Source organism: Diceros bicornis, unplaced genomic scaffold (assembly GCF_020826845.1).
Source record: "Diceros bicornis minor isolate mBicDic1 unplaced genomic scaffold, mDicBic1.mat.cur scaffold_97_ctg1, whole genome shotgun sequence".
Classification (NCBI taxonomy): domain Eukaryota; kingdom Metazoa; phylum Chordata; class Mammalia; order Perissodactyla; family Rhinocerotidae; genus Diceros; species Diceros bicornis.
This window is the reverse complement of record NW_026691866.1, coordinates 1469548-1496697: the sequence shown is the minus strand read 5'-3', so window position 1 is coordinate 1496697 and position 27150 is coordinate 1469548. Positions and strand designations below refer to the sequence as shown.

General features: G+C 36.7%; 1 protein-coding gene and 1 long non-coding RNA gene across 2 annotated transcripts; both read right to left on the bottom strand.

Annotated features, from left to right (window-relative positions):
• Nucleotides 1-710: 710 nt before the first annotated feature.
• On the bottom strand, nt 711-9702 carry LOC131403953 (5'-3' exoribonuclease 2-like; the record flags this gene model as incomplete). The annotated part of the gene is made up of 6 exons (XM_058538141.1): nt 711-840; nt 2217-2296; nt 2937-3034; nt 4237-4320; nt 8857-8929; nt 9607-9702. Coding segments are annotated over 6 exons (510 nt in total), but the record flags the coding sequence as incomplete, so codon positions are not given.
• A 4298-nt stretch (nt 9703-14000) lies between these two features.
• LOC131403940 (uncharacterized) lies at nt 14001-24553 on the bottom strand. The gene is made up of 5 exons (XR_009219657.1): nt 24496-24553; nt 24305-24412; nt 20124-20168; nt 18546-18677; nt 14001-14044 (listed from the first exon to the last, which is right to left on the bottom strand). It is a non-coding gene; the product is annotated as an uncharacterized LOC131403940 (long non-coding RNA).
• Nucleotides 24554-27150: the final 2597 nt, after the last annotated feature.

Here is a 27150-nt window from a genome sequence, read left to right as displayed (position 1 = left end):
GGAAAGGAGGATTCAGGAATAGCCTTCCCAAGCAGGCTTCTATGAAACACTTGAATTACTAGACTGTGTTTGCCTTAGTCTTGCCTAAAGATTGAAGAAAATGACAACATAAACCCTGCCATCAAGATTAGTAATTATACACAATAATTACACAAATGAGTAGGTAAGTTTGTTGATTTTTATTCTAAAGTCATATTATATTTTACATGATTTTTGCTCAATAGAAAATGCTATTACCATTGAAGAAATGAACTATAAATAAGTTACTCAGATAGCAGAAATTAGCCCTTTAAGTTTATAATAATTATTGATAAAAATTTCCACAAATTCATTCTATCTCAACTTAACCAAGATCAAGTATATAACAGTCTGCTTTTTAAACTCTGCAGGGCCACAACTATAACATAATTAAAACAACCTGTTATAATACAGCGACGCTGTGTGGGCCTCTGGGGTGTAGAGGTCTGTTTGCTCCTATATAGCAAACTATCCCTAGGAACTCCTACTTCCTACCTCCCACTTTCCTAATCCAGGAAGAATTGGAAGTTGTCAGGGGAAACCAGAAAGCTGAGAAACAAGCTTGTTACATCAGTAACCTTAACAATACACATAATTTAAAGTCAAGAGGCTCTGCTCTGAGGTCTGCAATACAGGGACTCTCCAATCTCAAAGCACTGCTGGAATAATAGCTGCCATTTCCTCATGAATCGGAGGTCTTCTTAAACTTATTTGCAAGCTCAGAGCTGTGTTTTGGGCGAATGTCACGTATTTTGGAAAAATGACCTGACTGCAGCATTCTGTGTCAGATCCTGAAACATGGGAACAGGAGAACACACTATTCTAAAGAGAAAGAAGAGAAGAATGATCTATTTGTAAATTGTAACCTTTTTGCTAAATGGAAGTAAGATGTTGCTTTAGGAAAGAGAAATCATTAAAATGCACCAACAAAATATGATCATTTATATCTTTAAAAAAGGACCCCATCTTCCTTGTTTGTAAGCTCATTAACAGAAAACTATTATGGGCAAAGGGCTTATACCAGAATTTGTAAAGAATACCAACAAATCATGAGGAGGGGTTGGGGGAACAGACAAGTGAATAGAAAAAGAGAATAGGTACTTCATAAATGAGGAAAACCAAACGGTTAATAAATATACCACATGGCCTTCAATTTCATTAGGAATCAGAGAAACACAACTGTAAACCACAAGGTGCCAATAGGCATCCACTAGATTGACAAAAACTAAGGCAGTGACAATTTCAAGGGTTTGCAAGAATGTACAGCAACAAGAGCTCTCACAAACAGTCCCTGAAATTATAAAATAGTGTAATCACTTTGGAAAACCACCCGACATTATCCAGAAAAGATGAAGATACATCTTTCATTAGCAAAATTCTATTCCTCGATATACACCCTTGAGCAGCAGTTCTCAAACTCTGATCTCAGAACCCCCTTACACTCTTAAAAACTGAGGACCTCAAAGAGCTTTTGTTTATGTTGGTTATGTCAATCAGTATTTACCTATTCAAAATTAAGGTTAATTTTAATTGAAAAAAAGAAATTAATTAAGAAATCTGAAAATCTTTTAAAAATACTAATTTAAAGATAACAGTAATAGATTACACAACATACACAGATATTTAGTCAACATAACGTTTTTTTTATGAAAAACTATTTTACAAAGTAAAACAAAAATAAATGAGAAGTGTCACTGTTTTACATTTTTGAAAATTTTTTTAATATCTGGCTTGATATCTATCTTAATAGATGGGTTCTCTTATCTGCTTCTGAGTCAGTCCCTTGAGATATCACATTACATTTAGCCTCTGGAAAACTCCACTGTACACTCAAGAAAGAAAGAGAGCAACAAAAGGAAATAAGATCATAAGATCTTAGCATTATTATGGAAATAGTTTTGACCTTGTGGATCTCCCTAGGGACCTCCAGGGCTCCCTGCACTTGGCATCAAAGCCCAGCTCTTTAACATAGTAGCTCTGTCAGACATGTCACAGCTCAGACATGTCACAGCTCTGACAGAGCTACTATGCTGAAGAGCTGGGCTTTGACGCCAAGTCTTTTTTAGCCCAGCAGATTTCTGTTGTTGTTATTTTGTTTCCTCACTATTACTAGAAAATAAAACATTTAGGCAACAAGGAAAAAGATGCTAACTAAACTTCCTCCTAGTTGACCCAATTAGACACAAATGAGTGCTTACTGATCTGGAAGAATGGCTTCTTCATCCAAAGAAAACTTTCCTTGAATCCCATGACATAGTTCAGGTGGTACACCCACTGGCTGTGGAAAAGTGCATTCTTGATTATATATCCAAAAGAATGGAAATCAGGGACTCAAACATACACTTGGACACCGATGTTTACAGTAGCATTATTCTTAACAGCCAGAAAGTGGAAACAACCCAAGTTCTCATCAACAGATGAATGGATAAACAAAATGGCGTATGTACACAAAATGGAGTATTATTCAGCCATAAAAGGAATGAAATTCTGACACATGCTACAACATGGATGTACCCTGAATACATTATGCTAAGTGAAATAAGCCAGACACAAGAGGACAAATATTGCATGATTCTACTTATATGAGGTACCAAGAAGAGGCAAATTCATAGGGACAGCAAATAGAAGAGGGATTACTAGAGGCTGGGAGGAGCGGAGAATGGAGAAGTATTGTTTAATATTGTTTAATGGGTATACAGTTTCTATCTGGGAAGATGAAAAAGTTCTGGAAATGGATAGTGGTGATGGTTGCACAACATCGTGAATGGACTTAATGCCACAGAATTTTATAGACTTAAAAACAGTTAAAATGGTAAATTTTTTTCTACTTTACCAAAAATTTTTAAATGCATTCTCAATTAATTAACCAAATAATTATACTAACTGAAAACACTTCATGATGGCAGAAAAGACCATACCTCTGCGGCACCTGTCTGATACAGCTCTAAAATGAAGTCGTGCAGTGGGTGATGTTTCCCCACAAATAAGACATCGTCTCCAAGACTATTTCTTCTAGCTGGGGGAAAGTAAGAAAAGAATAAAGATCTAACGATTCTACCTACAAAAGCAACTTTTATGAGACTAAAATAGGAAGCACCTAAATTTTAAAAACTTAATTATAAAGTTTACAAAAAATAATAGACCTAAACGTGTGATGCATCTCTGTAGAAGAAACAAAGCTTTGACAATAAAGTTTCGAAGATCAATGACTATCAGAAAAAATTATCCCTAAAAGATACCTGAATATAGTCTTGCAAGATAAGGGACAAAGTTTTCTTATTTATACAGAACTTAGTTTCTTACTATAAGAAACATATAGACATTCTCTGAGGAAATACAAATAAATTGCATCATCTAATAACAAAGATTATTCTATGGATGGTTCATAATTATTTCTATAGGTTTATTATACTAGTATTAAATAAATTTTCCAACAAAGCCCAGCTTTACAATTTCCCAATACTTTTAACAATCAGTATTAATGACAAAATGCCACTTTCTGTGTAAAATAACATTTCAAGTTAGCAATATGAGGGCAAATGCTTTTGTTTCAACCTAACCTTTCAAGCAAAGTTATTGTTATTTGGTGGGGATGAAGGGAAGAAGGGAGATGGAGGAAATTAATAACACCCTCCGAACATGCAAAAAATACTTTTGTGTATGCATATTATACAAGAATCAAAGTCTTGGGCCTGCCGGGTGCTGTAGTGGTTAAATTAGCACAATCCACTTTGGTGGCCCAGGGTTTCACAGTTTCGGATCCTGGGCACAGACCTATGCACCACTTATCAAGCCATGCTGTGGCAGGTGTCCCACATATAAAGTAGAGGAAGATGGGCACGAATGTTAGCCCAGGGCCAATTGTGCTCAGCAAAAAGAGGAGGACTGGCAACAGATGTTAGCTCAGGGTTAATATTCCTCACCAAAAAAAAAAAAAAAAAAAAAAAGAATCAAAAAGTCAGAAGATATTCTTGAAGTATTGCTTTTTAATAAACTTAACAAACACTTGTAAGTTAAAAAATTTTATGTAATTACTATGCAACTTATGGATAATAAATTTTAAGAAGCAAAGTTAACTTTTGTCATAAAGAAGTAAAATCAATGATTTATGCCCCCTTTATGGGAAATTTGACAAACGAAAAAAAAGGTCTAATTAAGGAAATGTAAAGTCTCTATTACACAGACTCAATGTCGACCAAGTGGAAGTATGATCCTTACTCTCTTCTGGAGTGAGGTCTGGGTATACCTCTTCTAGGGCAGCTCGCAGCCTTCGCTCATCCACGAACGGCAACAGAGCAACACCTGGGGAGACAAATGCACACCAAGCGGCCCAGCTATTAGGATCTCCTAAATTTCAACTACCGTTGGTCCATATAAACATTTCTAGTAGAATTTCCCTGCTGATATAAAAACATTTTGGAACTGAACTCTATTTAGCCAAATTTCAGATAGAAATACTTCCCCGTGGTGGTAGAAGAAAAAATTCTATTTGTTTTCCATCTTTAAAAGGGTTCATATGGAAAACCACGTTTGCTGAATCTTTACTCTGTGATGACAAAATTTTTAAATTAAATGCACAAGTGGCCACCTGGACACCGGTCTATGTTCTCACCTTACTTATTTACTAGGATGCCTTCGGGCAAGCCAGTAATCTCCTAAGGGCTTGAGCATATCCCTTTATCTTTCTAGGACTTGGTTTCTTCTTTTGTAAAAAGAGATCATTCAACCAAAATACTCAGAAGGTCTGTTCAACTGGAATATGTGGAACGTCTCTTTCAGCTCTAAAATTGCATAGTATTCTGTTTACATTTTAAAACCTAATAATTAGGGCCGGCCCCGTGGATTAGTGGTTAAGTGCACGCGCTCTGCTGCTGGCGGCCCGGGTTCGGATCCCTGGTGCGGACCGATGCACCGCTTCTCTGGCCATGCTGAGGGCGCATCCCACATACAGCAACTAAAAGGCTGTGCAACTATGACATACAACTATCTACTGGGGCTTTGGGGAAAAATAAATAAATAAATAAAATTATTAAAAAAAAAACCTAATAATTAATTTATATACAAAAAATTTTTAGACTTGTTTAAATAACTTTGTCCCCGGGAGGGCATGTAGAATAGTGGCTGTTCATTTTTAGGCTGAAAACTGTCCTCTGGAGTGTGCTGGAATTAAGGTCATTATTTGGACCTACACGCATAATTTTCAAAGAATCACACTGGAATACAATTATCTATTACTACAAAAACATGCAAAGTTACTGAAACATATATATTCTGCTGTATATTATTATATATATTATAAATAGTATTTTGGCTAAATAAAAATTTTAAGGTAAATAACAAGAAATGCTGACTAGAGCCAAATAATTTTAAAACCACTGCCACTCAAAACTGCTGTATTTGTGACTGTTCCCCTTAAAATGATGAGAAATGAAAGGTTTCCAAAGTTGTCTTTAAATAATTTAGCTACCATATTTTCAAAATTAGGAAACATGTTCAATTTGACTACCTAGTAGGGGAATATATAGATTTTTTAAAGTTAAAAAGAAACTAGGTTCTAGTGTGAATTCTGAAGGTCCAAAAAGTGATTTCAAGGATTATTAACATCCATCATCTGAGTAAGGCTATTTATCAATTACCGGTAAACACTTATATAGAAAAAACCTAGGCAGTGGTTAAGTTTTATTTAGTCATACACTTAACAAAATCTGTATCATGCAAAACTACATTATCTGGCTTCTGTTTTCTACCTACTAGATTTAGGATTTAAACAAATCATCAGAAAGACTTCCCTTCAATATCAACTCCAGAATCTAACTCCAAACAGTCAGCAACCTGCAGTGCTAATGACAGCAATAAGGTTATTAAGCTTATGCTTAAGCTTAAGGAAGACAAACCAGTCTTCCTGGCCAGGGTAGGAAGGAATGTCTTATACCCAGATGTGATGACGGTCGTGCCTGAGGGTGAGCTGACAGTAAAAATGACAACAGCAGCTACTTTTTCCTACTTTTTTCCCACTAATTTACTATGTTACATGCATTAGCTCATTCAATCCTCTCAACAACACAGAGGCAGCCCAAGTACTAGTAATACTTAACTTAGGTAAACACAGTGGTCATACTCTCCAGGTTCAGATCTCAGTGCTGCCACTGTGTGACTGGGATCAAATTACTTAAATTCTCTGTTTATGTAGAAAATACAGTATTTGAAATGACTATGCTATATTCCTTTAATACATACTAAGCAAATATTATGAAAACACAACATTGCAAGAACATATGTTCAATAAATGTTGAAAAAGTACCCAGATATATTTTATCTTCTATCATTTTAAGATGTATTCAACTTGGGCCGGCCCTGTGGCTTAGCGGTTAAGTGCACGCGCTCCGCTACTGGCGGCCTGGGGTTCGGATCCCGGGCGCGCACCGACGCACTGCTTCTCCGGCCATGCTGAGGCTGCGTCCCACATACAGACACTAGAAGGATGTGCAACTATGACATACAACTATCTACTGGGGCTTTGTGGAAAAAATAAATAAATTAAAAAAAAAAAAAAGATGTACTCAACTTAGACAAGAACTTACTTATTATCATGACTTCCGATAAGTTTTAAAGACATATGCAGAAATGACTATCTCCTAATAGTACTAAATTTTACCTCAAGAAAGATGTGTTCTTGCTACAGTCTAATAAATAAAAATATTTGTATAACACATAAAAATATAGAAATATTAAAGGTCTGAGTTTAAACCCATCCTAAAATTCATCTGGAATCTCAAGAGACCCCAAATAGCCAAAACAATCTTAAAAAATAAAAATAAAGTTGGAGGACTCCCACCTCCTGATTTCAAAACTTACTACAAAGATACAGTAATTAAAACAGTTCGGTACTGACTGGCACAAGAACAGACATATTGACCAAGTGAATAGAGAGCCCAAAAATAAACCCTCACATACATGGTCAAATGACTTTCAACAAGGGTGCCAAGGCCATTCAATGGGGTAAGGGCAGTCTTTTCAACAAATGGTGCTGGGAAAATGGACATCCACACACAAAAGAATGAAATTAGACCCTTACTTTATACCATATACAAAAATGAACTCAAGATGGATCAAAGACCTAAACGTAAGCTAAAACTATAAAACTCTTAGAGGAAAACAGGGAGGAAGCTTCATGATATTGGATTTGGCAATGATTTCTTGGATATGACATCAAAAGCACAGGCAACCACCACCAAACAGACCAACAAAAATTAGACTTCATCAAAGTTAAAAACTTTTGTGCATCAAAGGACACTATCAACAAAGTGAAAAGACAACCCACACAATGGGAGAAAATACATGCAAATCATATATCTGATAAGAGATTAGTGTCCAGAATATATAAAGTATTCCTACAATACAACAAAAACCCAATTCAAAAATGGGCAAGGGACTTGAATAGATACTTCTCCAAAGAAGAGACAGAAATAGCCAATAAGCACATGAAAAAAAGGTTCAACATCACTAATCATTAGGAAAACGGAAAGCAAAAACAGTGATCACCACTGCACACCCATTAGGATGGCTACTATCAAAAAACAGAAAATAACAAATCTTGGCAAGGACGTGGAGACACTGTAACTGTTGTGCATTGTCTTCCTTTTCCTCTGGATGATTTATACTACATTGATATACTCAGCAAGTCATCTGCATGCTTATATATTTACTTATTTATTTAAAAAATCCAGGCAAGGACTTATTTAACAAACACTTACATAAATATATTTACTTATTTATGTATTTATACTATTACTTTACTGCCTCCCATTCTCCTGTGTCTCTTCTCCTTCCAGTTTAATCAAAACATCCTCCACAAAACACGTTCAAAAACAACCTAAGGCCCCAATCCACTTACATATAACAAAATATGACCACAACACTTACACAACCCCAATCAATAGGTTGCAATTCTCATTATCATTCCATTAAAGTAATATGAAATTTCTGTTACTACATAACCAAAAGTCAACCCTAAAATCTCATAAAATAATGATTTTCAATTTATAAATTATTATTTATCCCCCTTTGCGCCACAATTCTCTTTGAGTCATTTTACTGGTCATCTGCATCACAGGGAATAATAAAGGAAAAAGAGTGAAAACATGATTTTACCAAACTGCTTATTATCCTAGAAAAATATATGGTGGAAGAAAAGGTTAAAATAATTTGCTGAAAGGGGCTTAGGTGTGAAATAATCGTTGGCTCACTGTGTGAGAGACTTCTCCACTGTGTTTTACATTCAGTCATCCTCACACATTTGGTGAGTGATCAACAATACCTTAAATTTAGTACTAATTTTATATTGTCATTCTTACAAAATCTGTGAACAGAAGGAATGAGAAAATAGATATGTAAATAATAAACAAACTTTAAGTAATGATTAATGCCAAGTATTTAAACTAAATTTCTAATACTTGTTTCAAAAGTTTCCATGGAGTATAAGTGAATCTCCACATGGACACTTCATGTTTCTACAACTCTCAGCAACCTCACAAGGTGTCAATGAGCTACTGATGGAAGGAGCATGTCCCACATCCCATTAATTAATCACAAAGGAGACAAAAGATATAATCATTAATCTATTTCAACTCAATTTACTGTTTATCAAAATGCTACTATTAAAATTACTGTTAATCATTGCTAATCCCAGGTTAGATGAAAAAATATCAAAATTTCACATATAATCTTTAAAATACTTATCTTTTACAGAAATTCTTTCATCCCATAAATCATGTCTGCTTACAGTTTACCAAAAGGAGAAAATTATTTTAACAAAAAGGAATAATGTCTAAATTTTACCTTGCCAGGCATATTTCTTCCCATTTAAATCAATAGCAAAATCTTCAGGGTAGAAGTCAATTATACTAGAATCCTGTATCAGGGAGAAAAGCAAAGATTCAAAACAAAAGTCACATATTTCTGTTATAAAGAATTTGATACAACTTTCATTCGAGTTATCAGGCCTGATAAGAAAATGAAGTTTCATTCCTTTTAAAAAATGTTATTAAGATATCAGGTCACTAATCCCGGGCCTAGTAAAAACAAAATTAACAATTTTATTTTAAAAGATGAAAATAAAAAGGCCTTATTATAAAAGAATTTTAGAACTGACGACTGTGGGCCCAAGACAGTGAAGAGTTTATTAACTCTAATAATTCCTACTTCTCAGCTGGGTGTCACTCTTTCTAGCTAGGACACAAAACACATGCAGTGGTGACTGCAGCTAAACCAGCCTTCATGCTCTGGTACCCACCACACATGGCTGGAACCAATAAAAATAATGACTTACAGGTATGCTGAGAACAAAATGACTGTTATAAGAATTTCTCCCAAACACATATCAATTTTATTTACTGGGTAGGGTACTGACGGCCAAGGAAAGCAGGGAAAAAAAAGTAGTAAAAAATATACAGAAGAATCCAAATACTTTTACTTTGTTTCTGGACTTCACTATTGTAACTATAAGATGCAAAAACAATTGTGACTAGTGCTAGCAAAATGTACGACAAAAATCCAGTTATCAACACACTCAAAAACCAAGACACTCACAGGATCACTCATGAGCTTCCGCCATGATGGAGGTAGGAAGTTACCACTTGCAGCTGGAAAAACTCCCATAAGTTGTTCCAGTGGTGTAAACTGCAAGAAAGAAAAAAAGTTTAAGGTAAGACACAATTTTTATCTAAGCCAAAATTCTACAAATGTTATGGCTCTAAATACTCAAGCTTACTGGTTTAGTACCCTTCTCAAAATCAGAAGGCATGTCTGCAGTACCTTCCAAGTCTGAAGCAAATGGTGCATAATGAAATGGATAATACCACTTCCAGGAAGCACAGCCCTAAAGTCAGTAAAAACAAACAAAAAACAACAACAAAAACAAATCTATGTTAATGATGGACACGGTAAAGACAAAAAAATGAAACTATCAACCTATAATATTCTACTGATAAAACATATGACTTTTGGTATACATTCCATATATTAATTTTTTTCCATGAGTCCTAAAAGATGTTTGGATTAAATCTAAACTTTTACTTCGTATCAACGGCTCCTTGATTTACAAAATACTGCAAAGCATCTTTAATAATCAGTAGTTAATACCAAACTTATATTAACAAACACAATTTGGTGAAGATTTTTATCCTTAAAATGTGTTTGGTGACATTTCTTTCCAACTCGAGAGCTGCTATCATCACATAAAATGAAGAACAACTGCAGCTGACACTCACTGAGTGTACAGGTGGGTAAGGGACATCACTAGAAGAGTGACTGAGAGTAAAAGAGCCAAAAGTTTCATTTTACAATTCCCTATTATATTTTCATGTGACAACTTTCTCTTTACTTTAAAAATATTTAAGTAAACCAATCAAAAAGAAAAAACAGTAAGTTATACTCAAAGAAAAGAGAAGCCTTCCTGAAATGAGTTTTGACTCTGCGCCTAGTGAATTAAAATCCTGAGGGTCAGAGCCGGCCCAGTGGCACAGCAGTCAAGTTCACACGTTCCACTTCAGCGGCCCAGGGTTCGCCGGTTTGAATCCTGGGCTCGGACCTACTCATCGCTCATCAAGCCATGCTGAGGCGGTGTCCCACATACAAGAACCAGAAGGATTTACAACTAGGATATACAACTAGGTACTGGGAGCTTTGGGGAGAAAAATGTTGAGGGTCGGAGTAAAACACGAAATGAGAATATTTTACAATTGATACTTAGTGTATTAAATTACTTTCTACTTTCCAACAAACTTCACCTATTCCCAAGTCACATCAAATTTGCTTCACTCCCCAAGCACGAAACCAGGTATTATCAGTGCTACAATCCCCTATATGTCCGCCTAATCTCTCACCAATCTGACATCTCATTTATCAAAATCTTTAAGTCAGATACAGATTACTCCAATGAGAATGCACTTCATGTAACATCACACTATATGGAGGAAATGGGAGCATTCAAATTCCTTTCAAATTCTTACCAGTTATTTTCCAGGCTTTTGTCCTTTGTTCAGTCATTTAGCGACTGTGTATTAGTTACTCTGTTATTTTTTATTCTAATTAAACAAAACAATAAACTTTAATAATTTTAAAGACCAAGTACTCTCAACCACAGTATTTAATGCTGAAATTCTTTAGCATAACAAAAATTAGCTTCGTTTATATATTAACACCTAAGGAGCTTCAAAGGCTTTACAAACAAATCTTATTTAAAGTAATGAATTTCTTTATAGGAAGCTTGAAAATATGAGTCTGGGTTCCATTTCAGAATATAGCTCAACAACACACACTATTATAGAAATAACTATTTTCTTAAAGTGATTAACTAGAGATTTAGAGGAAAATATTCATTTTGTACCTGGTAATAATATCGAAGAACCCAGCAGAGCCCTTCAACGTAAGACTGTACAACTTTACGACGGAATTTGTCATTAGCTGCATCAACGTCAAATTTGTTCTTGTAGTACCGCTGCTTCCACCCAGCTTCCCAAAGCCTAAAAATCAGGCAAAGCCAGTTCATGTTGAATTAATACACTTTCAGTAACTGTCAAATTTGTTCTTGTAGTACCGCTGCTTCCACCCAGCTTCCCAAAGCCTAAAAATCAGGCAAAGCCAGTTCATGTTGAATTAATACACTTTCAGTAACTACCTACCAATTTATCATCCAAATCAATTTATACTTAATAGCCAGGTAAAATGTAAATGAGTTAAACAGTAATATTAACATAGCTTCATTTAATTATTTCTAAAAAGTCCACTTTCACGGGATTTATTATCAACTTAAAGATAGTTAAACGTTAAAAACTCAAACATTGATTCTAGAAAGATCATTACAAAACTACAGTAAAAAAAAAAGAGAATAATCATTTATTAAAGTAGATACACAACACTTGTTTGCTCAGATTTTCATACTGTTTTACATGTTTTTTTGATTGTAGAACAATTCTACAACTACGTTTTAAGAGGCAAATACTGACGATATTTTATATAGTTCAAGTTCCTCAGTTTGTTAAAGTATATCTAAATTACACAAAGAAAGTCAACTAAATTACTTTTTTAAAAAAGAATAATCTAGAAGCCAGGCAGAAATTATGTATATACCTACTCTCCCTATCCTTGGGCCTTCTCCCTCATTCAGCAAAGCGTTGTTGGCATAAGTGAAGGACACGGACACACACACACATTCTGGTAAAACTTAGAAGGAGGTCATCAATTCACTAAATTTTCATTAATCACTGAAAATACAATGTGAAAAACCACATTTTCACTCAAAGTATTTTTTATTTTTTGAAGTACTCATTTCTCAATCTCTGAAAGATTTAAAGATGCCAAAGAATACTAAAAAAAAAATCAAGAACGATCAAGAACATCAGGATGATTCTCCATTAAGGGCTCTTTTCTACCATGTGCCAGATCTTACTAATTAATTGCAGTCATGTTTCAGAATACACCATATCAATTTTTTTAATTTATTTTTTTTTTTGAGGACAATCAGCCCTGAGCTAACATCCAATGCCAATCCTCCCCCTTTTTGCTGTGGAAGATTGGCCCTAGGCTAACATCCATGCCCATCTTCCTTTACTTTACAGGGGATGCCGCCACAGCATGGGTTGACAAGAGGTTGAACCTGCGAACCCCAGGCCGCCGAAGCGGAGTGCGCACACTTAACTGCTGTGCCACCGTGCCGGCCCCTACACCATACCAATTTTAACTTTGCCCCCACGCAAAAGATTTACAGAACATCAATTAGGAGAAATATCTTCTATCCATAATGTTGAATATCACTATTTTACAGAAACTATTAATGAAATAAATGCTAAGAACTCCAAGCATTTCTTGATAGAAGCAATTCTACTTTGATTATCTTCAGCACCAAAATTAAACAATAAAGTACTAAAAAAATCAAATTAACTATTAAGCTGATATTGATCATGATGGCTACATGGTAAAACAAAAAAATATACTCCAAGAGTTGCAGAAGCAGAGGATAAAAACTCAGATCAGGTAAATGCTCAATCACAAGTCACCACAGATCTCTGAATCTGACATCAAAAGATGTTGGGAAAATACAGAACCAGACATCACACTTCTGAAGTTTCTAATCATAAATACAAACACATCATCCACATCCTATAAAAGAAGCATGAGCTGTGAACCACTACTGTTTAACTTTGAAATAAATCATTTTGCAAAATTCTAAATGAGTTACAATTATTGAGGTTGTTGGCCCTTTGCACTTGAGCCCAGGGTTCAAATCCAGATTTAATCACACAAGAAGCTGTTAATCTTATTATATAATGATCTCAAACTTCTGTATAAATTAAAGACTCCAATTTTCAGACTATAAATTTTAAGTATATAGCTAATGAGAAACTTCTCTGTCATGAAATATAGTTGTGCATATGCAAGTTCGTGGTTTTTAAAAATACATCTCTCTTAACCGAAAGCCTTTTGCATATTTCATTTTAAAGAAGAAACTTTTCAATTGAGATGATTAAAACAAACTATATCAAGTAACCAAATGTAACTGAACTTTCTGGGTTAAGCAGCTTGAAAATTTAATCTCATAACAGTAACATTCAGATCACATAGAGCTAAACACTTCATGTCTAGCCGATCTAGTGCCTGGTCTCAGAGGGAAAAGTGGCTTGGAGGACGAAAACCAGCATGCATACTAATCTAGATACTTAGGTTTAACAGCTATAGCTTACACATCTCACTGGAATTTACTGACTATCCTAACCCTCCACATTAATTACTGGAGGATAAAAAGATCACAGGCAAGCATCTGAAGGCACTGCTGCTCTAAGCTAAACAGCATTAATTAGACGGCATCTATTTCAGCAATTTGCTAACAAAGTGCTACCAAAAAATGGCTTCACCTGACGTTATCCTCTGGTTCAGGTTCACTGTCACTGTCTTCTGCTTTTCGCTTAATTCCTCCTATCGGAGACGGGCCATCAGAAGTGAAACTCGTATTAGGAGATACTGAAGGACTCTGTAGACAATTATGACATTACAGAGGAAGGATTTAATTATTCATTTCACATAAGAAGTTACATCCAACTACTGTTACCACCATGCTTCACAGTAATACATTTTCTTTAAAGCTATTAAATAGATATGGTAAATATATTTAGAAAGTATAAAGACTGATCTTGGCCTACTCCACCTCTCCAAAAAAGAATAATATAGTACCAAGCCTCCTACGCTTAAACTCAAAAGAATTTGAACATTAGGGTAAAAACTGCTTCAGAAGAAATAAGCAAAACTTAATTTCATAGATTTTTTTTTTTTTAATTATAGGACTTGAACATTTTTTTTCTTTGGTGGTTCCCTCGTGTTATGAATTTGTGATCACTTTCCACCAATTAACTAACAAAGCTGTAAGGGGAAAAATATATATATATGTATATAAATTAATACATAAAATACTCAATGCTGGTGAGAATAAAGTTAGATGTAAGTGGTTCAACCTAGTACAACCATTCTAGAAAGCAACAGTTTAATGAGACTCCGCCAGATATCTGTTAAACTATTTTATACATGTTGTTTTAAAATTCATTGTACAAATAAAATCTATTAGTCATCTTAGAAAAATGCAGCTTTTATTATTATTTCAAAGACTTGAATACCACTTTAAATTTACCATTATCTTCCCTTTGTACCTAACTCAATGAACATAGTAGCACCCTAAAGTATTTTAATATTTAACTAAAAAATTATGGGCAGCTTGGTGGCATAGTGGTTAAGTTCACACACTCCGCTTCAGCGGCCCGGGGTTCACAGGTTCAGATCCCGGGCGCACACCTACACATCACTCAGCAAGTCATGCTGTGGTGGCATCCTACATACAAAATAGAGGAGGATGGGCATGGATGTTAGCTTAGGGCCAAACTTCCTCAGCAAAAAGACAAAGATTGACAACAGACGTTAGCTCAGAGCCAATCTTTCTCACACACACACACACACACAAAAATTAAAATGTTCTGCAACTTTAATGTTAAATGACCAAAAACCTAAGTGGCAGAAAATGTTTTCATGGTAAAGTTTTTCTTCTGTTATTCACAGTATATTAGATATTTCGAGTAAATTATTTTTAAATCGAGAACTCAGGAGCCTATTTTAATGATACTGTAACTAAAACCTCAGCATGAAGGTAGTTCACACCAAAGGCCAAGAAAAGTTACAACAAAGCAAAACTATATTTCATGTAGAGCTCACAACACTTTCCTTTAATAGACATATAATATCAATTTTATTCATGATACTGTATGGCTAATACTATCAAAAAAAAGAAAAGAAAAGAAAAAAGAAAACAGGGGCCAGCCCTGTGACCTAGTGGTTAAGTTTGGGGCCCTCTGCTTCAGCGGCCCGGGTTCAGTTCCCGGGCACAGACCTAAAACACTCGATGGCAGCCACCTATATACAAAATAGAGGAAGATGGGCACAGATGTTAGCTTAGGGCAAATCTTCCTCACCAAAAACAAACAAACAAAAAAAAACAAACCACAAAGAATAAAAATAAATCCAGGAAGGCACTGTTGTACTTGGAAAATGAGATGGGTATTTTCAGTCAGACACATCTGAGTCTGAAATACCAAGTCCAATCTTTAACGGCTGTATGGCCTTGGGCAATTTATTTAACCTCTGTCAACCTCAACGTCAAACAGGGACGATAATGTTCTATCTCTTTACAGGTTATAGCAAGGAGTAAATGAAACAATATATGTAAACCATCAAAGCTGCCTGCCTGGTGCATGGCGGTTAACCATTCAGTAAGTCATCCCTATTAGTTTTTAAACAACACTAATCCATTTCGATTAAATTAGGAGAGTGATATTCCTGTCAATCATCTAAGTACAGAGAAGTTGCAAGCAAAGCAATCTTTCCCAAATTCACAAACAAGATATAAATTATCTTTAGACAACAAAAATAATATACCTTCAAGGGAAGAAAAGAAGAAAAGAAGTTGTTTGCTCTTTAATGCTAAAGATCTGCTGCTCTTTTCTGCTCTATCTCTACTAACAAAAGTATTCAGAAATATTCTTTCCTAAACATACCAGAGTCATACCAATTCATTCAAATTTCTTTTTAAAAAGCTGTTTTTGCAATCAAAGTTTATTAAACTGAGAATGGTCGCAAATATAATGAAACTACACTTCAGAATGCAAAATTTAAAAACATATTTATGAGGAAACAGAAGCTATCTAATAAAACACTAACCATGTTGACCATCAGTAGATACCAGTCAAGCACTGGAGCCCAGCACACCCAAACAGCTCAGAAAAAATAACACAGCAAAAATCCATAACTGTAAAGCCTTCCTTTAAATAAACTGGTCATTTGGCTTCATGATTTCCTTAAATTCAACACATTCTAGATGAAAACTCCTCTATGCAAAGATTCCAGTAGAAATAACTGTGTCAAGGAGAATTAAGACAGGATCAAATAAGCAACCTAATCACCAATCTCCCCATTCCTATTCCCATGGCAGACATTATTAATCAATATAGTCTAATCCTGTGGAGCCTGAATATTGGAATCTTTCTCAAAGCAATCATAGCTGGCAAAGTTTAAACCTACCTGCCTCCCTGAGATTAAGAAAAAAGCATTTTATCATCAACGTGGTCTTAGCAATACTAGTCACTCTCAGTTCATTCTGTGAGGACGGTAGTCACTATAATCTTAAATGATGGACATCAGCTTTTTCCATTCTACACAAGCATCTCATTGCAAAACCTTTGACTGACTCTCCATAGCCCACTCGGTTAATGGTGTGAGGAATAAGACAAGAAAGCAAAAACAGAACAAAAACACAACAGAAACCCCAGCCGCTTCTCTCAGAAGATGCAAAATCTCTTTCCAAATTCCTAATCTAAGGTCCTAAAACTTCTAAGTGTGAATTTATGGGAATATAAATTCAACCAGTCTCATGATATGGCAAAAATTTCACATATAGGGTTGCCTTGTGATAAAGGATTTGAGCATCAATAGGATAACTATTAGAATAATGAAATTTAAATATCCCAACTTACGTAATTTCCTTGGATATATCATAGCAAAAGTTTACATAGGATACTGTACCTTATATAACATCTTTCCTCCCTCTACAACACTCTCTCTTTCTCTCGTGCCTACTAGCCTGAAATAAGCAATAGCTTTGATTACCTTTTGTCTGTGTACATTAGTTCACGGTCTGTTCCCTTACCCCTGCTGCTGCCCTGCCGGGTGCTCTGAGCTCATGGTCTCCTGCCATTACAGGAAGCTACTGAACAGAGCATAGCCTTGCTGGCTGAGACGATTTGCTTCTGCAGTCTGGATTACAACGTTCAAATAAGGAGGAATACCATGAGGCAAATCCATTCAGTTCCTGAGTTTATAAATAGGGAGTAACCGAGCCAGCCCTGATGGCCTAGTGGTTAAAGGTCGGCGCGCTCAGGGCTGGCCCCGTGGCTTAGCAGTTAAGTGCATGCGCTCCGCTACTAGCGGCCCGGGTTCAGATCCCAGGCGTGCACTGACGCACCGCTGGTCCGGCCGTGCTGAGGCCGCGTCCCACATATAGCCACTAGAAGGATGTGCAACTATGACATACAACTATCTACCAGGGCTTTGGGGGAAAAAAAGAAGAGGAGGAGGATTGGCAATAGATGTTAGCTCGGAGCCGGTCTTCCTCAGCAAAAAGAGGAGGATTAGCACAGATGTTAGCTCAGGGCTGATCTCCCTCACAAAAAAGTTTGGCGCGCTCCACTTTGGCAGCCCAGGTGCGGTTCCTGGACGCAGAACCACACCACTTGTCTGACAGTAGCCATGCTGAGGTGGCGGCTCACATAGAACTAGAAGGACTTATAACAAGAATATACAACTACGTACTAGGGCTTTGAGGAGGGGGAAAAAAAGAGGAAGACTGGCCACAGATGTTAGCTCAGGGCAAATCTTTCCCAGCAACAAAAAAAAGAGCTCTAAAAAAAATGTGGATAATGAGAGCTACCTTAAAATATGTATTCAGATATATTCCACGTCTGAGTTGTAGAGTGAGAGTTTAGGCAGTGAGGAGTACCTGTATTTAACAAACTGAGGAATGCTATTCTGCAAAATGCCCATAACTGATCCCTGGGAGGAAAGGGGAAATACGGTAGCAAAACCACCCTCTTCTCTTGCTCTAGCTATGAGACATTTGGATGTCCTGTCATGCTTCTAGCACCAACACTACCCAGTACCTTTGGGGAAGCAGGAAGCACTGTGGCCCGACTGCATTAGAGAAACACTGCAGCCACTTAGCTATCCACATTTACATGTATGTTCTTTTCTTTCACATCATTTAGATATTTTCATATTAATAAGGATTTAACAGAGTTAAAAATATCTCAAGGCAAAAGAAATTGAGAAAAACTATAAAACAAAATAACTCCAGGCTAAGTGATAAAATTCACACACAACTGTTAAGAGGCATCTGAAAGTCACCACTCTTCAATGCTACATAAAAATAAGTTACTTACAGAATTATTCTGCATCCTCATTTCATAGGCTGCTTGTCTCGGATTATTGGCTACTTGAGAACCTGGTGAATTTCTTGAACCCAAGGCATGAGGGGTTAATATTCCACCAGGAGTGAAAGCTGGTTGATCTCTCTAACATAAACAGAAATGAATGTAGAAATTAAAATTAAATCACAACACAGTTAGATGACAGGAAGAAATGAAGGCAATGGAAAAGAGTCCCTGCTGTAATCTCTTTAAAGACGAAATGGATTTCCGTTAACATTACAGGGTTGTCTACAGTTTGATTTGATGGTAACTTACCCTGTAAACAATAGTCTGTAATATTTAATAACTCTGCTATGAAAGTACATATAATACACTTTTCTGATACATAGAAGCTATTCAAATCTCATTAGGTTATTCCCTTATGTTCACTTACAATTTCAAAACGCATTCAAGACACAATTTTAGGCAAATAAAGATAACTATTAAGGTAAAAAAATAAGCCAAGAGTTTGATTTATACTTAGGAAATACAACTTCTATTTATCCTTCACCTTGATGGAATTTAACTCTTTGTTTCCAATTAGTTAGAGCTATAATTATAGCTACAGTAGGTGACAGTCATGGCTGACTGATAAAAGATATTTTTTAAACAGACACTGACTGAAGGAAAATAATAATACATAAGGTAGACATCAAACATGCCCTTCCCTATCTAAGTGGTTTTGAACCCACCTGCAACAATAAATAACTCTACTTTTCTCCCTTATAGGTTCCTGAAATTGCTCGATTCTAATAAAATATAATAATAAAAGGTAGTCCCCAAATTCCATTTGTTTAAAATCCAGTAAGGAAGACAAGAAAAACAAAAACTTAAGAAGTTAAGTGAGTATAAAGTGTTATGCAATTAACTAAGAAAACAAATATCACAAGCGAGAAGCACTAGAGTTAAAAGGAAGGACTGCTCAACCCGGATTACAAGCAGAAGCAATAGGGAGGCCTCGTGGAAAATGTAAGATGGGAGGGAGCCGTGAAGTCAGAAACCCACTTAGAGGGACCAAACAAAGGCAATGCTCGGAGTCAGGAGGGACTTGCTATATTTAGAAGACAACTGGGGAAAGCAGGGTGAGAACTTGACCAGATCATAGTATGCTCTGCACGCCAGACTAAGATAGAACTGGATTCTGTGGGAACTAAGGAGTCACTGGTAATTTCTGAGCAGAGAAACAACAAAGTTTCCAGTGTTGTGTTCTAGGAAGAGTAACCTGACAAGGATATAGACAGAGTGTAGTAACTTTCAAGAAGATACAAAGAGCTAACTATTTTTATTACAAAAACAATACCCAATTACCGGAAAAAATTCAAATAGCTAAGTGCTACCCGGCCCCTCTGGCCCATCAAGTGTATCCCCTCAGACTCTAGAGCTTAGAAAGGACTTCTTTAAAACTGACACCAGCATTCTTTCTCCAGGTAAGAGGCAGCTGGGTAGACATTACGTCCCTAACAAACTACTGGATAAGGAATAAAAAGCTATCTTCCTCCCAAATTGTAAATGTATGTTATTGCCAATCTGATGAAATTAATTAAAACTCACCTTCATTCTCTTTCTCTTTTCTTTCTGTCGTCTTCTAAAACTGTCCTAAAAGTATAAAATCCACATATTCTGTCAAATAATTACACAAAAATGTAAGAGTTAAACATTACCAGGAATGATTTGGGAGACAAAGTTTTAAAGGAAGACCCCAGAAACGTAACTAATTAAACTAGGCAATGGACTATATGTTCAAAATGTTGCTTATCAGAACTTTAGATAGACAGAGATCATTCTAAATTGAGTTTAGATACAATTTAATTATGCCTCTTAATTTTTTTCAGATATTTTTTGATATCATTTCAGGAAAGAATGCAAGAGTCATAACAAAGACCCTCTGTTTTACCCTGGAGCAAGTAGCCCACCAATACGGAGAAGATACAAATAAGTAACTCCCCACTTACTTTGGGCCACTCAAAGGCCTCCTTTACCCCAGAAAGCATTCCTCCCACGCCCAAGTTTCTGTGAGCATCAAGGCACTGAAACGACAGCTACGGTGGCCAGGGCTGCTGCTGTGGACTGAAACAGGGGCCAGCAGGTCCTGTACTGACCGTCATTCTATCAGCAGCTGCACTTCCATCACTTCCAAGTCAGTACTGCCACCTGCAATATAACACCCTATTGAGATCTGAAATTTGTGCTTTGTGCCAGGAGAGGGGCTGAATGCTGGATACATGGTGGCTGACGACCTTAAAACCTCCTAAGACAGCAACAGCACCAATTTCTTTAATCAAGCTTTTGCCCCATCTTTAAACTTATCTAGGTCACCAATGACCCACAGACTGTGAGATCCATTACACAGTTTTCAGTCCGTATCTGACCGTGACTCTTCCTTCTTGATCCGTGCTCTTCACTTGGCTTCCAGGACACTACACTCACCCGGTTCTCCTCTTTCACTCTTGCTGAATGCCCTCACTCCTCAACTTCCCAACACCTTAATACTGGCGTTCCTCTTCACCCAGTACTTGGACCTCTCACTCTCATGGGAGTAATCATCCAGTCTCACGGCTTTAAACACCATCTACGTGCTGATGACTCCCCAGTCAGGACCTCTCCCCACTCAACATCTCCACTTGGGTGTACAAACTTCACATGCCCCAAATGGCATCCCCACCCCTAGCTTTGTGCCTCCCAGTCTTCTTTATCACAGTAGCTCAGACCATTTTTCAATTGCTCAGACAAAATGCTTTGGAGTCATTCTTAATAGCTTTCCTTCTCTCACCCCTAGCATTTAATTCACCAGCCAAATCCACTAGTTTTACCTTCAAAACATGTTCAGAATCCAATTACCTCTTATCAATCTCCACTGCCACCATGTTGGCTCCCTTGGATTATCGCAAAAGAGTCTAATTGGGCTCACTGTTTCTATCTTTGCCTCCATACAGTTAGTCTCAACAGGGCAGCTAGAGTGATCCTTTTATAATATGTGTCAGATCTTGTCACTTTTATACTCAAAACCCTCCACTGATGCAGAGTGAAAGCTCAAGTTCTTATAATGACCTATAGGGTCCTACCAGATCTGGCCCTCCACCATCTTTCTGACCTCCTCTCCTACCCCTACTACTTCCCCTTTGCTTCCTCTGTGCCTGCCACACTGGCTCCTTGCTGTTCCCTGAACATCCTGGGTAAGCTCCTGCCCTAGAGCCTTTGCACTGGCTATTCCTTCTGTCTGAAATGCTCTTCCTGCAAACACCTGCATGATTACTCCCTCATATCCTTCAAAGTCATCTGTCAGTGAGGCCTTCTCTAGTCATCTTTTCTAGAACTGCAATGTCCTCACGTCCACCTTCCCAGATATTTCCTCATCTGCTTTTTTCTTCACAGCACTTATCACTCTCTAACACATTACACACTTTACTTAGTTTTTGTGTTTATTGTCCATCTCTCGCGGAAGAATATCAGCTCCGTGAGGTCAGGAATTTTTGTCTGCTTTTTTCTTTTGTTTTTTGTTGTATCAGTAACACTCAGAATACTATTTGGCACACGGTAAACACTTAATAAATATATGCTGAATAAATGAAGAAGATTTGCAAGACAAAAGGCAAACATCAAAGCTCATAACATAAAAAGCATCATATTTCTGACCTAACTGCTCAACTTTAATAATAAATATTGATGTATTCCTCTTTTACCATGTATTCTGCTGGTCAGTTAAATACCTATTTCTAAGGGTGGTAGTTACACATAAGCAAAATAGGTACACCTGGTTGGACTTTACTGATCTTTAATTTTTGTGTGCTGTGAACTTCTTTGGAAGTCTGTCAAAAGCCGGAGACACACTTCCTGGGAAAATACACATACCTAGATACTATTATATTGAATTTCTGAGGGTTCATAAATTTCACCGATGTCCAACTATGCTGACAAACATCATATGATGTCAGGGATACCAAAAACGATCCAAAGCTTTAAAATGCCCTCTCTGCCAGGCCAGCTGGAAACTTTAGTACTCAAATCTGAAGCACTCTGGTATCTATCAAATCCCATACATCCCACTCTAATGGCAAATATCACCAATACTTAATAGTACAGAGTAACCTAAAACCACATAAAAGGACTGTTCTAACGTGAGGCTTTTACACCAAGTACTACACCGTATGTGTAGTTTTTTCTTAAGCATAAATGGCAGCAGGTCAGGTGGAGCCACCATAATTGTTGAAGGCTTAGTTAAAAATGGCTGTCCTGATAGACATTTGATATCCTAGTCCTGATAGACATTTGATATCCTAGACAAAGTCAGTTATGCTATTTAAATTTTACATGTGAAAAATTCTTGCTATCACAGAACATTACCAAGTACCAAAGGCTTTAAAAAGAACACTTACAGTCTACTCACACTGGTATATAAAATGGTACCCAAGGTTCTAAAAAAGAGATCACTAGCTATAGCATACAAAGCTGAAGAAAATATAAAATCTTGTCAGATGCAATGACATGTTTTAATCTGTTAGGAGATAATGAAGCAATGTAGCAATATTATTATGTTGCTATTTGCTCAAAATAGCCATATGACTTTTTATAAAATCAGTTTCTAAAAGGATTTCCTTCACTCTCTTTCTAAAAAGCTACTATCTGCTCATTTTACCCACTGCTTGCCTCCCTTGCCACTCTTGCACAATCACCCTGCAACCTACTCTGCCTCCAGGCTACTGCCACTCCACCCCACTAACTCTTCAGGACCTCTGAACCCCTGGCCATGGATTAGGGGTCTATCTCACTCTGACGCCTCCGGCAGCACCAGTGGCTTCTCATCTCTTCAGGGATTTCCTCCCACCTCTCTAGAACTGACTCCCCTTTCTCCTTAACATCTATGCTTCTTAAGGTTTCTGTTGGAGGCACTTGAACTCCATACAAAGCTCCAGGGATTTCAACTTCACACTCATGACGTGAAGTATTCTGCTAATGTTCTCAAATCTCCTTCCAAAAGACTTCTGCCCTGAGCTTTACACATATCCATCTAACTGCTTCACGGACTTTTCTCCTCTCAGGTGTCCTGTGACACCTCCAACTCTGTATCTCCAAAATGAACCTCAATTTCTACCTTGTCCTCACCCCAACCTGCTCTACCCCCACTGCTTGCTGTCTCATGAACGGCCCAACCACACTCCAAACTGTCCAAGCCAGACTGGACTTCTCACCTAAGCACTCACTCCATCATATGTCATCAATTTCCAAGTGCTTTATTATTTTATTTCTTTCTTTTATGTTTAATTGCTTACTCAGAGCTGCAACCCTCTGCCTAGACTGATGCTATCTAACCCAGAGGCCCCTACACTCCACTACCAGAGTACAGAGTTTCTAGGTCTTCACCTGACTTCCACAGCATCAACATTTCCTATAAAACATGGCATCCACTAGTTCATTCCCAGCATTCTCCCAGTCTTGGAACCCTCATTTCACATCCCGTTGATCAGACACGTGTTTGGATTTTTATCTTAATCAGGATTATGAAGAGAGAAAAAAACTACAGTGCAATTCACACAGCGTGCAATACACAGTTCCACACAGCAAGCATCACAGCCTTTATAAAATAATCAAAGCACTGGCCACTCATGATTACATTGGCGTTTGATACACTATAATAATATAACAATGCATTCAAAGAGGTTAAAAGTACAATCACAGGATCATCACAGCATATTAGAGACAGGAGCAATTTAGCTACTGCAATAGAAACACTTTACCTCATCATCCTTTCTCTTTTTAAAAATGCTATCCTCAACTTCACCAACTGCTAACATGATCATCTGTACTCTTTGCAGATTGACATAACCACTTTCTGTAAGGTAACCCTGTAAGTGATAAAATACATGTAAAATGATCTTCTTATAAAAGCAAATACTTCTGTTTTGAAATTATTCAAGAATGAACTCACCCCAGTTTTGTGAACCACATTTTTGTATATGTTAACCAAACGGTCAATTGCACCTTCCGTGCCACCAGGAAACAAACATTATGTATTAGGACCAGTACGCACTGTAAGCAAGAAGGCTACAACAGTAGTTTAAAAACCCACACAAACACACATACCGAATCTCTAACAATGGCAGGTGATGAAGGAAGTCATTTCCCACAAAGAAGCACACGAAGACCCAGTCATCAGTGCTCCTCTCGACATCAAATGTGAGCGGTAGGCTGGCCATGGTGAGCTCTCTTTCCAAATACTACAACCAAAAAGGAATGCTGCCATTAAAGCTATGAAATGGCACTCTGCTTTAGAGGGCTGATTCCAATGATTATTGCTACATACCTCACGAAGAACATCAAGACGAAGGAAGATAAACTCTCCTTCTGCACAAGGAAGACTATCTGCAAGTTCATCATGCTGCAACAAAAGGACTAAAGATTAAACAAGTCTACTCTAAACCCTGTAATTTGTTTCCAGCCAAACGAACATTATAGCTTTTTTTAAAGCAAGATCCATTTTAATATTACAAGTACTAAATAAAAAAAGAACTCACCAAACCATTTTAAAAATAAAAATTACCCATAATCCCAATCATACCTAGACCAGGGATCGGCAAATGTTTTTTGCAAAGGGCCAGATAGTAAATATATATATTTTAGCCTGTGCGGGACAAACAGGGTCTCAATTGCATATTCTTTCATGTTTTATTTCATTTTTACAACCTTTTAAAAATATAAAAACCAGGGCCGGCCCCCTGCATAGTGCTTAAGTTTGGCATGCTCCGCTTTAGCGGCCAGGGTTCGCAGGTTCGGATCCTAGGCGTAGACCTACACCACTAGTCAGCCGTGCTGTGGCGGCAACCCACATATAACATAGAGGAAGACTGGCACAGATGTTAGTTCACGGCTAATCTTCCTTTAAAAGTAAAAAATAAAAAAAAAAGTAAAAACCATTCTTAGCTCACAGGCCAAATCTACAGGGCTGGAGTTTGCCAATCTCTGACGGATAGCCAACCAGTATTTTGATGTGTATGCCTCTAGACCCTTCTCTGTGAGCATACAGTATATTTCTTACCTGCTCTTTTCACTCACTATGTCTTTTAAAGAGGTACCATATTCTTAAAACAGATAGAAACCTCTTTAGAGACTGGATATAATCAAGTGAACCCAAAATATGCAGAAACTAGGAGTAACTTAAAAGTATCAATGAGTTTAAAGTATCAACAAGTTTAATATATTTGATTTGTAGTTCCTTTTAAGAATAACCATTTGAAACATTACTTGTACAAACAAATCATGTGCCATGGACATTATTACCTATGAGACTTAAGCCTCGTATACTTACAAGCTATGTTAGAAAAAGTGGAGAGTAGAAAGAATGAGCACATGCATGCTTTTGAATGTGTCTTTAAAGAGTTTTCAAAGACACATTTCTATGAGAGGGAACAGAGAAAGTAGGTAAAAAATCTAATCAAAAATAGTCTTCTCTTTATTTTAAAAATGAAGCAACCTGAATATATTTAATGCTGTTCAATTACACACTTAAAAATAGTTAAAATGGTATATTTTGTATTATATATTACAACATAAATGTACCTTGAAAATATAATGCTAAGTGAAAGAAGCCAGCCAAAAAAAACCCTATACTATATGATTCTATTCATAGGAAAGTCAGAATAGGGAAATCTATACAGACAAAAAGTAGCTTAGTGGTTGCTTAGGGATGGGGTAAACAGGGTAGTGGATAAAGGGATGGTAGCTGAAGGGTTCAGGCTTCTTTTTGAGGTGATGAAAATATTCTAAAATTTACTGTGGTGATGGTTACACACATCTGCGAATATATTTAAAAAACCCACTGAATTATAAACTTTAAATGGGGGAATTGTATGGTATGGAATCACATCTCAATAAAGCTGCCTCAAAAATGTAGTAGCCCGCTCCAAAAAAAAAACATCATAGTGAAGAAAGCAGAATGTAGGGTCAGGGAGCAACATCGCTTTTGTTCATTATTAATCCTTCCTGCCCTTAAAGCCATGCCTGCCTGTTTGCAAAAAAAAAAAAAAAAAAAAGGACTAAATGAAGTAGACGAGTGGAGTGACAGGAAAAAAGCAGGGTAGGAAACCTGGATTTCACCACATGAAAAGAGCACAATTCTACACTATGCAATGTCACCAAAAATTAGACATAAAAATATCCTCACTTATACCTGCACATACAAACTACTAAAAACTAATTTACCAAATAAATTTCTGAAACATCAAATGAGTCTGTGTTAAGGCATTGTTTGAAGAACTTAACTTGTATTAATTGATTTAACCCACACAACCACACAAAGACTTGTACACCAATGTTCACAGAAGATTTTTTGTTTAATAGCCCAAAACTGGAAACAATCCAAATGTTCCTCCATCAGGTGAAGGAACAAACAAAACGTGATACACGCACAACACAGAATACTACTCAAAAATAACAAGAAATGAACTATTGATATATGGAAGAACATGGGTGAATTTCAAAATAATTATTCTGAATGAAAGTAACTGAGCCAGGTAAAACAAAGAGTACATATTATATAATTCCATGTACATAAAATTGTAGAAAATGAAAACTTATCTACAGAGTC